The 11,500-nt window shown below is 33.8% G+C and overlaps 1 protein-coding gene across 2 annotated transcripts; it reads left to right on the plus strand.

Annotated features, from left to right (window-relative positions):
• Window positions 1–5,470: 5,470 nt before the first annotated feature.
• Window positions 5,471–9,672, plus strand: RpL9 (ribosomal protein L9). 2 transcript variants are annotated; one of them, XM_088233977.1, is made up of 3 exons: window positions 5,471–5,514; window positions 5,794–6,042; window positions 9,319–9,672. In XM_088233977.1, the coding sequence occupies exons 2-3, from the start codon at window positions 5,802–5,804 to the stop codon at window positions 9,645–9,647; spliced, it is 570 nt and encodes a 189-aa protein (XP_088090103.1). In that variant the 5' UTR covers window positions 5,471–5,514; window positions 5,794–5,801; the 3' UTR covers window positions 9,648–9,672. The 2 variants fall into 2 exon arrangements, with proteins under 2 accessions (XP_088090103.1, XP_088090109.1); XM_088233983.1 differs by having other exon boundaries at window positions 5,491–5,586.
• Window positions 9,673–11,500: the final 1,828 nt, after the last annotated feature.

Below are 11,500 nucleotides of genomic sequence, written 5' to 3' on the forward strand. Positions count from 1 at the left end.
CAAAGTACTTCTGGAAAAAATAATTCTTCAATTTGCACGTCCTGTTTCTATATTTTGAAATAGGTACTTTAAATTTTTGTGGCAATTTATTAAATTCCTTGAAACCTATGTATTGTAAAAATCTAGTACCAAACTTCGTAGACTTCACAGATTTACTAATCGAATAATTAGTAATTGATGAATGATGTTTCGATAGTAAAAATATTTTGCTATTAAGTTATGTTTGAATGTTATTTATTGTATTTCATTTAATTTTGAGATCAGTCGGTACCTATCTATATTGCAATGAAAAAATATTTTTGTGTAATTAATATTTTACAAAATTGTGGGATACACAGCTTTACATTTCCAGCATGTGTTTTATTTTTAGTGTTGCCATTTAAACAACAGTGGCGCCCTCCCTTGTTTTTTACTCTTTATTGACAGACTGTATTTTCATGTTTTTATTTATTTAAATAAGAGCATCGACATATTAATACGCATAGACATGCCCTGAGCCCTCAAAAACTGTGAAACTTAACTCATACCCAAACGCTAAACGCGTATCGTCGTTTTTCGACCGCTTGCCATGAGTGATAATCCAAACGCTCTCACGGATGTAGAAAAAGCCTTTATCTCGCGTATTTATACACACAAATTACGTGAGATAGAAGTGTTTTCTATGGCCGCGAGAGTAATTCAGAATAGCACCACACGCGTGACGTTTAGAATCGAAACCAAAATAATAGCTTGAACCGCTTGTGCCACGAAAGTGTGTAAAAAACTTTCCGATAAACATTTTGTAAAAATATTTGTTTAACGTTTCATTGGTATTTACCAAATATTTATTTGTACATTAGTGATCAACAGGGCTTAAAACAATTAATACTCAAATCAAAATATTAGTTTTTGCACATATCATTTTAAAGTTGCTCCAAAAATTCCTAGGCGGGTTGCGAGTTCTTGGTGCATGCTTTCATATTCTGTAATTGTGAACTCCCAGGTATTCAAAACTATCAACTTTCTAGATTCTCTGTCCATTATTATAAAGAGGCTGATCGGGGTCAGAACAGGATTTGTTGCACATAATCTGAGTCTTTTTGGTATTAATATTAAGACCTAGGGGAGTAGAGTTTTCTTGGGCTTGTCAACAATTTCTTGAAAATTACTAACAGACGTTTCACGAAGATTCAATATAATTTTTAGATTTCCCAAAATTCAGTGTAAAGAAATAAGTAGATTAGAATTATTAGGAATTTAAGGAAATAATCTGATTGGGATCCATTAAAAACAAACGTTTGTTGATAAAACTAAATAAAAACTAAAAATGATTATTGTACTGTACAAGTAACAGTTTGGACTGTATTCCACAATCCTGTAGCAAGGGGTAGGTGATGGCCGTGTCTCGCTGCCGTCGTCGCTCTCGGGGTCGTAAATCCCGAAAGTTATGAAGTCTCGAAATTCCTCCCAAGTCCGGTGTCACTGCGTAGGTCGGTGGAAGATACTGGTTCGTAGTCCTGGGGTGAAGCGATGGTCAAGTCCAAGGTGTAGATCCAGTAGTAGAGCGGGAGGTCGGGCGGGGTGACGAAATGAAACGATCAGACTAACGTGATGTCTCGAGGCGAACTCAATGTTTATTATTTTAAATGTACACATTATATAGGGCGTGTTGCGGGCTCCCGCTACCTGCGTCCGAACCGGCGTTAGGCCAATACGGGAGTGGGGGGGGGAAATACCGCTCCCACTATACCCGGCCGGCGCGCCTCCCCCAAAGTGCGTATAGGGAGGTGCCGGCGCTCGGCCCGGTCACTTCGCTGGGAGCCGCCGCACGCGCCACATCAATTACAAAATGCCTTTTTTAAGGCAGTCCTTAGTCTTTATACAAATGCATGTTAGGGCAATAACGGGTCAAACGTCTAGATTCAGGCCCTTTTTAGGGCCTGTAACACAAATTTCTGCTCTATAGTACCCCGGTATCGCTAAAGTCAGACCCGATAGTGGAATATTCATCCTTTATTGTGGGTCCAACATTTAGCCTACAGATACCGGGGGCCCTAACTATATTATTGCATTTCATTCACATATTTAACCGTCCGTTACAATTATCCTGCAAATTTTGGCAGTATACGAATGCTTGTTGATAGCAGCCCTGGACTGGATTCCAAACGCATTTAAAGCGAGATTTTAGGTTCTAATTACGCACTATACCGCGTTATAAATGCGTTCCGAATACCTGCCCTGGGGCGCTATTCTGAACTACTCTCGCGGCACGAGAAAACTTGTGTATTTTGTGCGTAAATAAGCAAGATAATACGATCGCGAGAGCGTTTGGAATACCAATCCTGGTATAAATAAACAAACTCAGTAACTATCAGTACGTTTCCGTACTCAAAAAAATATTTTACTCGAGTATTAATATGGGCGTAGGAGAATTAATATATCAATGGAGAACACTTATAAAAAAACATGTTTTTCACAAACAGCTTTTGACTCATTCGAACTGTGATTGACTCAGAACGGTGATCGTAGATGTCACAAGAAGAATATGTTATTTAACACAGATTTTTTTTTTTTTTTATCCGAAAGTACAAATTCAATTGTATGTTTACACCAGCGTTTTTCAACCTTTTTCATGACACGACCCCCCTAGTATCAAAAAATATTTCGCGACCCCCCAACCCTTTTTTCCATGTATGTTAAAAATTTATAATACAAAAATTTTAGACGTTTGCGTTATTTGCAATCTGATATAACATATAATTAAGTATTAAGTACGTAAAACATATAATTTTTAATTGAATACGTGGCCAATTCATAACTAACAAACAAATACAAACATATTAGATGTATATAAATAAATAAAATATATCGTTAGGGTTAGACTCCCAGCGCCATCTGTTGGTAGCACTAGGAACTTGTGCAGGTTCCGGATGTTAGCAACAGATGGCGCTGGTAATCCGAAAGATCCACAAGTTTCGAGACGTTTCTTTACGCTTCGAGATAATTCTCGCTAGAATGCGCTGGCCAATAAATACGGCGGTCGACCGCGGCCATGGCAGTTTGATGCAAGACAGCGAAGCAAGTGGAATAAGAAGTAATCCCGATAAGTGGAAACGATTCAGAAGTGTAAATTCGGTGTCATGTGGACTGTAAGGTGCCTTTGAGTTGGAGTAATTATAGACTGATTTGTGAGCGTAAGTCACGCGTGGTCATGTCTGCTGTTAAATTGTTTGAAGAGCGCGAACCACTTGTTTTACGGTACGCATTTATTTGAGTTGTTATAATTGAAAATGGATAAATTCCTGAAAATATCATCAGAACCATCAACGTCTAGCGGGAGTAGTGGAATAAAGAAAAACGTCTTTATGACGACATTTATTTAAAATTTGGGTTTACTGTGATTGACAGTAAACCGCAGTGCGTAATTTGCTTTGAAATTTTGTCAAGGGAAAGCATGAAGCCATCAAAGTTGGTACGCCACCTAAACACACAACATCCTTATGAAAAAAATAAACCCGTGGAATTTTTTGATCGAAAATTAAAAGCTCTTGAACGTCAAAAAACTGCTATAGGACAAATGTCCAACCTGAATAAGAAAGCGTTGCTCGCTAGTTATAGAGTAGCTTTTCGTGTGGCTAAAGCAGGGAAATCTCACACTATTGCCGAAAATTTGATTTTACCAGTGGCTTTAGATATAGCAGAGATTATGTTTGGCAAGCAAGAGGTCGAAAAGCTCAAAAGTATATCTCTCTTTGACAATACCATTCAACGCAGGATAAGCAATATGGCGACTGATGTTCGTGATCAAGTCATAGAAAAAATAATGAAAAGTTCTTTTGTATCCTTGCAATTTGATGAATCAACGGATATTGCGAGTTGTGCGCAATTTGTAGCTTTTGTGCGTTTTGAATCCAATGAAATAATAATGGAAGAAATACTATTTTGCAAGGCACTTCCCAAAAATATTACAGGTAAATGCTTGCATGACATGTTCCTTGAAGCTACGCAAGATATGAATATCGATTGGGCACAAAAATGCATTGCTATTTGTAGTGACGGGGCAAAAGCCATGACTGGTTCGAAGAGTGGATTTATTTCTAGACTAAAAGAACAGATGCCAAACGCTTGTTGGATGCATTGCTTTCTCCATCGCCAAGCTCTTGCAGCCAAATCCATACCGCAAGAATACAGTCAAGTTCTAAATATTATTATTAACATTGTAAATTCTATTAAAGGAAAAGCGTTGCAGATTCGATTGTTTCGAATCATTTGTGAATATATGGGGACACTACATTGTTATTTGCTTTACCGTACAAAAGTTAGGTGGTTATCAAAAGGCAAAGTACTGACCAGAGTTATGGAACTTCGAGCTGAACTATTAGTATATTTACAGCAAGCCAAATCACATTACTCTGAATTCATTTCTGAGACGGAATTCTTTTCAAAATTGGCTTTTCTTTCTGACTTATTTGAACATTTAAATAACTTGAATAAAAGTCTTCAAGGGCGTGATGAAAATGTCATTACAGCAAAAGACAAACTCCATGACTTTATAAAAAAAATGAATTGTGGTCATCATCTATAAATCAAAACAACTTTGATTCATTTTCGTCCACACAGTCTTTCATTGAAGAAGTCGGAAGCGAGATCAACATCAACTTATATATATCTGGTATGAAAATGGTGTTACTATTACTTCTCACTGCAAGAGATATCGTATAACACTGGGCAAAGATGGATCTTAAATCCGTTTTTAAATGCAGCTATAAACGAGGCAAATTTAGCAACTAAGCTCAAAGAGACTCTGCTGGAACTATCTGCCGATGGGATGTTACACTTGGAATTCAAGTCTGAAAATTTGGATACGTTTTGGTTAAAAAGAAAAACAGAATACCCGGAATTAACAACCGAGGCTTTGAAGTGTTTGATTCCATTTTCTACCTCGTACTTGTGCGAGTTGGCATTTTTATCAATGGCGCGAATAAAATGTAAAGTAAGAAATTGCTTAAATTTGGAAAACGATTTAATACTTAATGTGGCAAAAACGGATCCACGATGGGAGAAATTAATTGAACAAACTCAAGCGCAACCTTCACATTAAAATGAACAAAGAAAAGCAAGCACAGATGTAATTATTTTCTATTTAAACAAATTTTTAATATTTATTTTCTTTGTAATAACATGTTTTGAACTAGCATTTTTCTGACTTGTATGATTGTTTATAGGGAATTTTTGTTAACTATAATAATTTTAACTCTTATCGACTTTTTATTTAAGTCTCACAAATTATATGTTGTATAAAAAACTGAAGTTTTCTCGACCTCTCGCGACCCCCCTACAGAGGCTCCGCGACCCCCCAGGGGGTCGCGACCCACAGGTTGAAAAACAATGGTGTACACAATACATTTCCCTTTTTTATAGTTTTCCATGCTCTGAGTAAGAACTTTTCAAATTTTTAATTTAATTTCTAACTTTTGACAGTTGCTATCCCATTGGCAACATTTCCGTAGCCTTTTCCGGTCGGGACACCGAAAGGTGAGTTTTGGTCAAAAATAATTCGCTTGTTTATCTCTAATCATCGGTACAAAACTGTATATTTTTGACGAAGTTTGTTTCTTTTATTACTTAATTTAGATTACGAAAAGTCGATTGTAGTATATTTAACGGCTTTTTTATATTATAACTAACGTCTAGGCCTGTGTTGTTTTTTGTGGTTATGTGAATAGCAACGCTGTCAATATTGTCACATTACATTGAAGTTGTCAGTTATTAAGTGCATTGTTTTACTTATTCAAAATTGTGATCTTTTTGCAGAACCCAAAATGAAGCAAATTGTTTCAAACCAGGTTGTAAAAATCCCCCAAGGGTTAACTGTGAATGTCAAGTCTCGTTTGGTGACTGTAAAAGGACCCCGAGGAATATTGAAAAGGTCCTTCAAACATTTAGCTCTAGACATTCGCATGGTTCACCCGCGAGTTCTTCGAGTTGAGAAATGGTTCGGTACCAAGGGAGAGTTGGCTGCTGTCAGAACTGTGTGTTCACACATCGAAAACATGATTAAAGGTTAGTATGATTTGTCACTTCACATAATATTAATAAAATAATCATTATATGCAACATTGGTTTAGTGTTTTTCATATTTCAAATACCTGCTTACTTTCTCTTAGATATGTTTCTGGTCTAGTTTCCCTTTTCACATCTATAATTTAAAATGTCCAGATTTTTGATCCACAATCCATTGATTTCATTGTAATAGTTAATATAATCAGGGGGACCATTCACAATTTACAGATCCCACTTGTGTTTAAAAAAAATAAAATAGTCAACAATATTTTGAGCATTTGCAAATTTTACTGTAAATTATTATATTACTTTTAAGTTATCAGCTTAAAGCTGATATGCTTAAAACTATTTTCTCAAAAGTTAGCTGTTGGTGCATATTTGTATGTTGTATGTATAAATACTATATGTATAAATACTATATACATAAATACAAATTTGATTTAAGAGTCCTCTCTAAGATAACCTGATTTGAGAATGTACAGGGTTATTTTTTCTTTTTTGGCATGTCTTTATGCTTCATGTAACTTATTTATTTGGGGTTGCATAAAGAAACTTTGATTTCATGCAACGAAATATTGACTTCATGTGTGGTCCGTCCATAGATTAGATGGAACCAATGCTTCATTAAAATTTTTACTGCTCAATCAGTACCTGTTTTTAACTAAAACATGAACTGTAAGTATATCTTTTAAGTAACTACAAAAAGTATTTTAAAATGTGTTTGTTGTTAATCGTAGCGATCTGAGGTAGGTTTGATGTTCATTCATTATTAACTTCTAAAAAATTGCAACAAACCTCATGTGTTAACTTTTGCCTGCGCGAGTTACTCTCAAACTGGGGACCGGAGGACTGGAGGTATAAATCACTCGGTACCGTCAAATTCTAAAATAGGGAACTGCATAAGTCTGATGATTCCTCTGAGGCGGGCGCTTATTACTGAATTAAAAATCTGCCCTTGCTCAAAGGGAGTTTTGGAAACTCCGCGGAAGCAGTTCTAACAAACCAACCCATGGTTATTTTTCATGTATTGTGACTTTTATAACAAATAGAGCACTTAAATCGGTTGTCACAATAGTATTTGAATATTAAACTATGATATATAACTCTTATGCTGCAATTATGGCATTAAATCTATTGTTAATTTATTTTTCAAACTTGTATTATTGTGTGCATATTTTACCCATACCCTATGTACTTATTACCAAGTGACTTCTCTAATCGAAAACCTCAACGCACCTCATGATTGGCATGTATATTTTAATAAAAATTCTGTATTGTAATGTCAGGATTTAAAAATATTTGTTTTCATAATCTTCCAATGTTTTACACAAAATGACCTAAATTCTAAGTTTCCTTAATTCATTTTCTCCTCTCAGATGTTTTTCATCTCCGTTGTATTTTATTGTGTAAATATAATCTTATAAAAGTACCGATCAAAAAAATCATCAAGGGCAGCGTGGAGGCCTAAAATGGCTGGCAGCGCAATCGTTGTGGTCATTTTAAGCAAAGATGAGCCATTTTTTCAGCTTTGTAATTTGGCAAAGGTACTTCTTTGATTCCAGTGAACATATTTTTTGTTTCCTGGAATATGTGATTTTTTATTTTAACATGTTAGACATAATTTAAATTGTACATTGGTGGATTTATTGCCAAATGGCAACTTCTTCCAACCAACTGATGATGATGATTTCACCAATTAAAGGTATTATTTAGTTAATTTAAGTTTTTTATATTTTTTTATTGCTCTAAAAAACTTATAAATTATAAAGCACTAATGTTGTATTAATTTTTTTATTATTATTATTTAGTTATTCTCAACTTTAGTGTGTATTTATATTTAGAACATAAGATTTTATCATGGTTATTGTTATTTTTTATTTAGAGAAGTTCTGTTTCTTTTTACTTTTTTGTTTTTTGTATTATATGTTCACTAAATTGTTTAGTTTTAATTATTTCATATTATGTACTGCTGTGATTATTTCTATATCTCATTTTTTTTGTAAAAGGTTCTTTGAACCATTGATGTATAAATAAATATTTTGTAAAAGTTGTTAATTGCCTGTGCATTTTGAATAGTGCATGGATAATGCTTACACAAATATAATCTCACGATTGGTAGATAATGGTCTTACGCGCGTTTAACCTAATCCACGTTTTCCATTTTCGCACCATTTCATCAATGTTTCTTCATTAAATGAAGAAATAAATTTCATCTTATCTTGACTTAAGAAACATTTTTTATTACAAATGTGATCCGTTGAATATTTACATAAATGCATTTATTTGGAATTAAAGTTTTACTGACAAACTTCACGACTGGATGTTAACTTTGGCTTTAAATGCCTGGCATACTTTGGGTTAAGATGAGACAATTTGGTTGTTGGTATACATTTATTTCTGAATATCTGGCATTAAACTGACATGTATTATTTAAAAATCTAACATAATAATCTGGTAATAGTTTCCGGGTACCAATATTTTTAACTTAATAATAATAATAATAATTTTTAATTTAATAACATTTATCTTCTTTTTTTAAATATTTATTTAAAAAAAAAAACTTTTCTCTTAATTATTTAACTGATTAGGATTTTAGAAAAGTAAGACAAAGGTACTCCTATAAAGTACCTTTTTAAAAACACAAATCCTTTTGGAATGTCAATCAAAGACTTTTTGCTCAATATGTCGTAAATTGCTTGGAAAACAATGAGTACAACATTATAGCATTCATAAGTTATAACTGTCCACAAAATGGTATAAAGTGTTGTTGCGGGGAAGGTCTTAATTGTTTTATTCTGTCTTTTGTTATTTAGCTATCTTAGATCTCTACTTGTGAGCATCATTTTATGAGAAAGTATGTTTCAGTTTTGATTTTTTTAAGTAAGTTGACACATGCGGATGCGTCATTGATATGTGTATTAGCATTACAAGAAGCTAGGGTTGTTTATGATTGTGACTTTTATTATTTAATTCAAACTATAATTATATTGTTGCAATATATAACACAATGCATATTTTTTTAATGTATGGATTTTATATACATGCCATGTAAATGTGTTTTTTTTTCAAATGCCAAATATAGATTATAATCGATTTTAAGCTCCAATTAGTTTGAATATTCAATCAAAAAATATATTTATATCAACTTTGCCACATAGTTCACAGTTTAAATTTTTTTAAAATAAAATGACATTAATTTTTGTTACTATATTTTTTTAAACTGGTATTTAAAAGGTTTGCTTATCATAACTCATGTTGGAATTTAATTGATTCAAGGTGTGACCAAAGGCTTTCTCTACAAAATGCGCGCTGTATATGCTCACTTTCCCATTAACTGCGTGACCATCGAAAACAACTCTGTCATCGAGATCCGTAACTTCTTGGGAGAGCAGTATATCAGGAGAGTGAGGATGGCCAACGGTGTCACAGTTGTCAACTCTCCCAAGCAGAAGGACGAACTAATTCTGGAAGGAAACTCCCTGGAGGATGTTTCCCGCTCTGCAGCCCTTATTCAACAGTCAACCTCTGTTAAGGACAAGGACATCAGAAAGTTCCTCGATGGACTTTATGTTTCTGAGAGAACCACTGTTTTACAGGATGAATAAATAGACCCCTTTAATGTATGATAAACTGTTTTTTTTTTTTTACTTAACCCTCAACCCTAAAATGCATAATCATGCTAGTGATCTCTTTTAAGCCTTACATAATTAATAATGACAAATACAAATTAGTTATAAAAAAACATACAAAAATAAATATGTTTCAACAATCTTTATTTGTCTGATGTACTACATCGTTTTTAAAGCATGCTAATGGGTGAAAAAAAATTCCGCCATGCACAAAAAGTTAAATGAATAAATATAAATAATAAAAAAAAAATTATGAATAGGAATTTCCTTCCGTGAGAGTATACTAATTTGTAAGATCAATTTATTTGACATTATTTTCGTATAAAATAATTCATTTTTGACATCAGATTTTTCTTTTTTAAAAATATTTAATTGTGTTTATAGTTATCAGATATTAAATGGCATTTATATTCGGGGGTATTAACCTTCTGTGCCTTCATTCTTTAATGGACTTTAATCATAATAGACATGACGCTACACTATGTGTAGGAACAATTAATTTACATATTTTTCTGTGGAAATAGCCATCGCGTGTGATGAAAAAATGCTTTAATTGCACTGCAACTGAAAACAAATCAGATGTTTAATTTGTAAATACAGTCCAATTTATGGAATAAGTAAATAATTAGTTATATTTTTTAAGTTTTCAAAATTTCAACAGCTCTCAGCTAGGGTCATATCTATGGTAATAAATACACCAAGATAATATGATATAAGAAAATATGTGCATCTCTTACGCCAATGATTGCATGTGTATTATGATTTTCTGTCTTTCTTCAAACTGTTGGAAGGCAATACAATATTTGCTACATCTTAGATGTAACTAGTATGGGAGTAAGGTGTCCTCAGTTTATTGTACATCAGTGATAGATGTGTATTTCAACAGAGATAGATATGGAAGTCTAGATATTTACAAGGCTTTTACTCGCTTGCACATCCAAGTTGGCTCGGCTTTTTTGAATTGGTTCCAAAGATTATTTAAAATTTGAGCTGCGCAGGCATGGACATGAATTTGCAGCTTTTTTCAAGAACTGCGTGATGGGCTGAGATTATTCAGAACAAAATCGCAGTTAGCTCTTTCCCGCGGCAAGGAATGGTTTCGTTCGTATTGGGGGCGCTCTTTGTCACATTTAGAGATTTGATTCGATTGTCGATTCTGTTACAGTTTGTTGCATTTAACGACAAATTAACATGCCTATTTGTTCATTATAATAAAAAATTATGCATATATTTAAAAAATATTCTTGCAGTAAAATTTAGGGAACCAATAGTTCATCCGTTCCATGAATGGATTGCGCATGGTATCCACAAAGATCCTCCAAGCATCTTTGTCAGGTGCCAGCTCATGTGCATCCTCCCAAATCAGGTTTGCGTCACGTAGTTCTGACGCAAACTGCCGACAAACAGTCGGCAGTGGACATCCAGGACATCGAGAATCTGATGCCTTGTAAAGTAAGCAAGCTTGGTTAAGGCTCACAGGAGGCATCCGCAGTACATGGCCAAGCCAACCGTATTGCCTATGCTTGATAACAGTTGTCACCAGAGTTTGTTCCATGTATTATTTGTATGATGCAATAATGTTAATAGCATGAACCGTCAAATTAAAAAAAGCATCGTCTTCATATTTTTGGTTTAAACATAATTTCTACTAAAATAAAAGGTAAAAATACCCATCGATTAATTTTAGACCACCGAATGTCTTGCATTAGAATTCATGAGATTTAGTACGCTAATTACAAAAACAATAATTTAAATTTAAACTAATTGAATTTCTCTGTAAAAAGTAGTAACAGCCCTGGTTCTTAATCCACAAGTACAGATTTGAATTC

The sequence above is a fragment of the Micrasema longulum genome, unplaced genomic scaffold, assembly GCF_059751315.1.
Source record: "Micrasema longulum isolate JH-2025_06_02 unplaced genomic scaffold, ASM5975131v1 h1tg000083l, whole genome shotgun sequence".
Classification (NCBI taxonomy): domain Eukaryota; kingdom Metazoa; phylum Arthropoda; class Insecta; order Trichoptera; family Brachycentridae; genus Micrasema; species Micrasema longulum.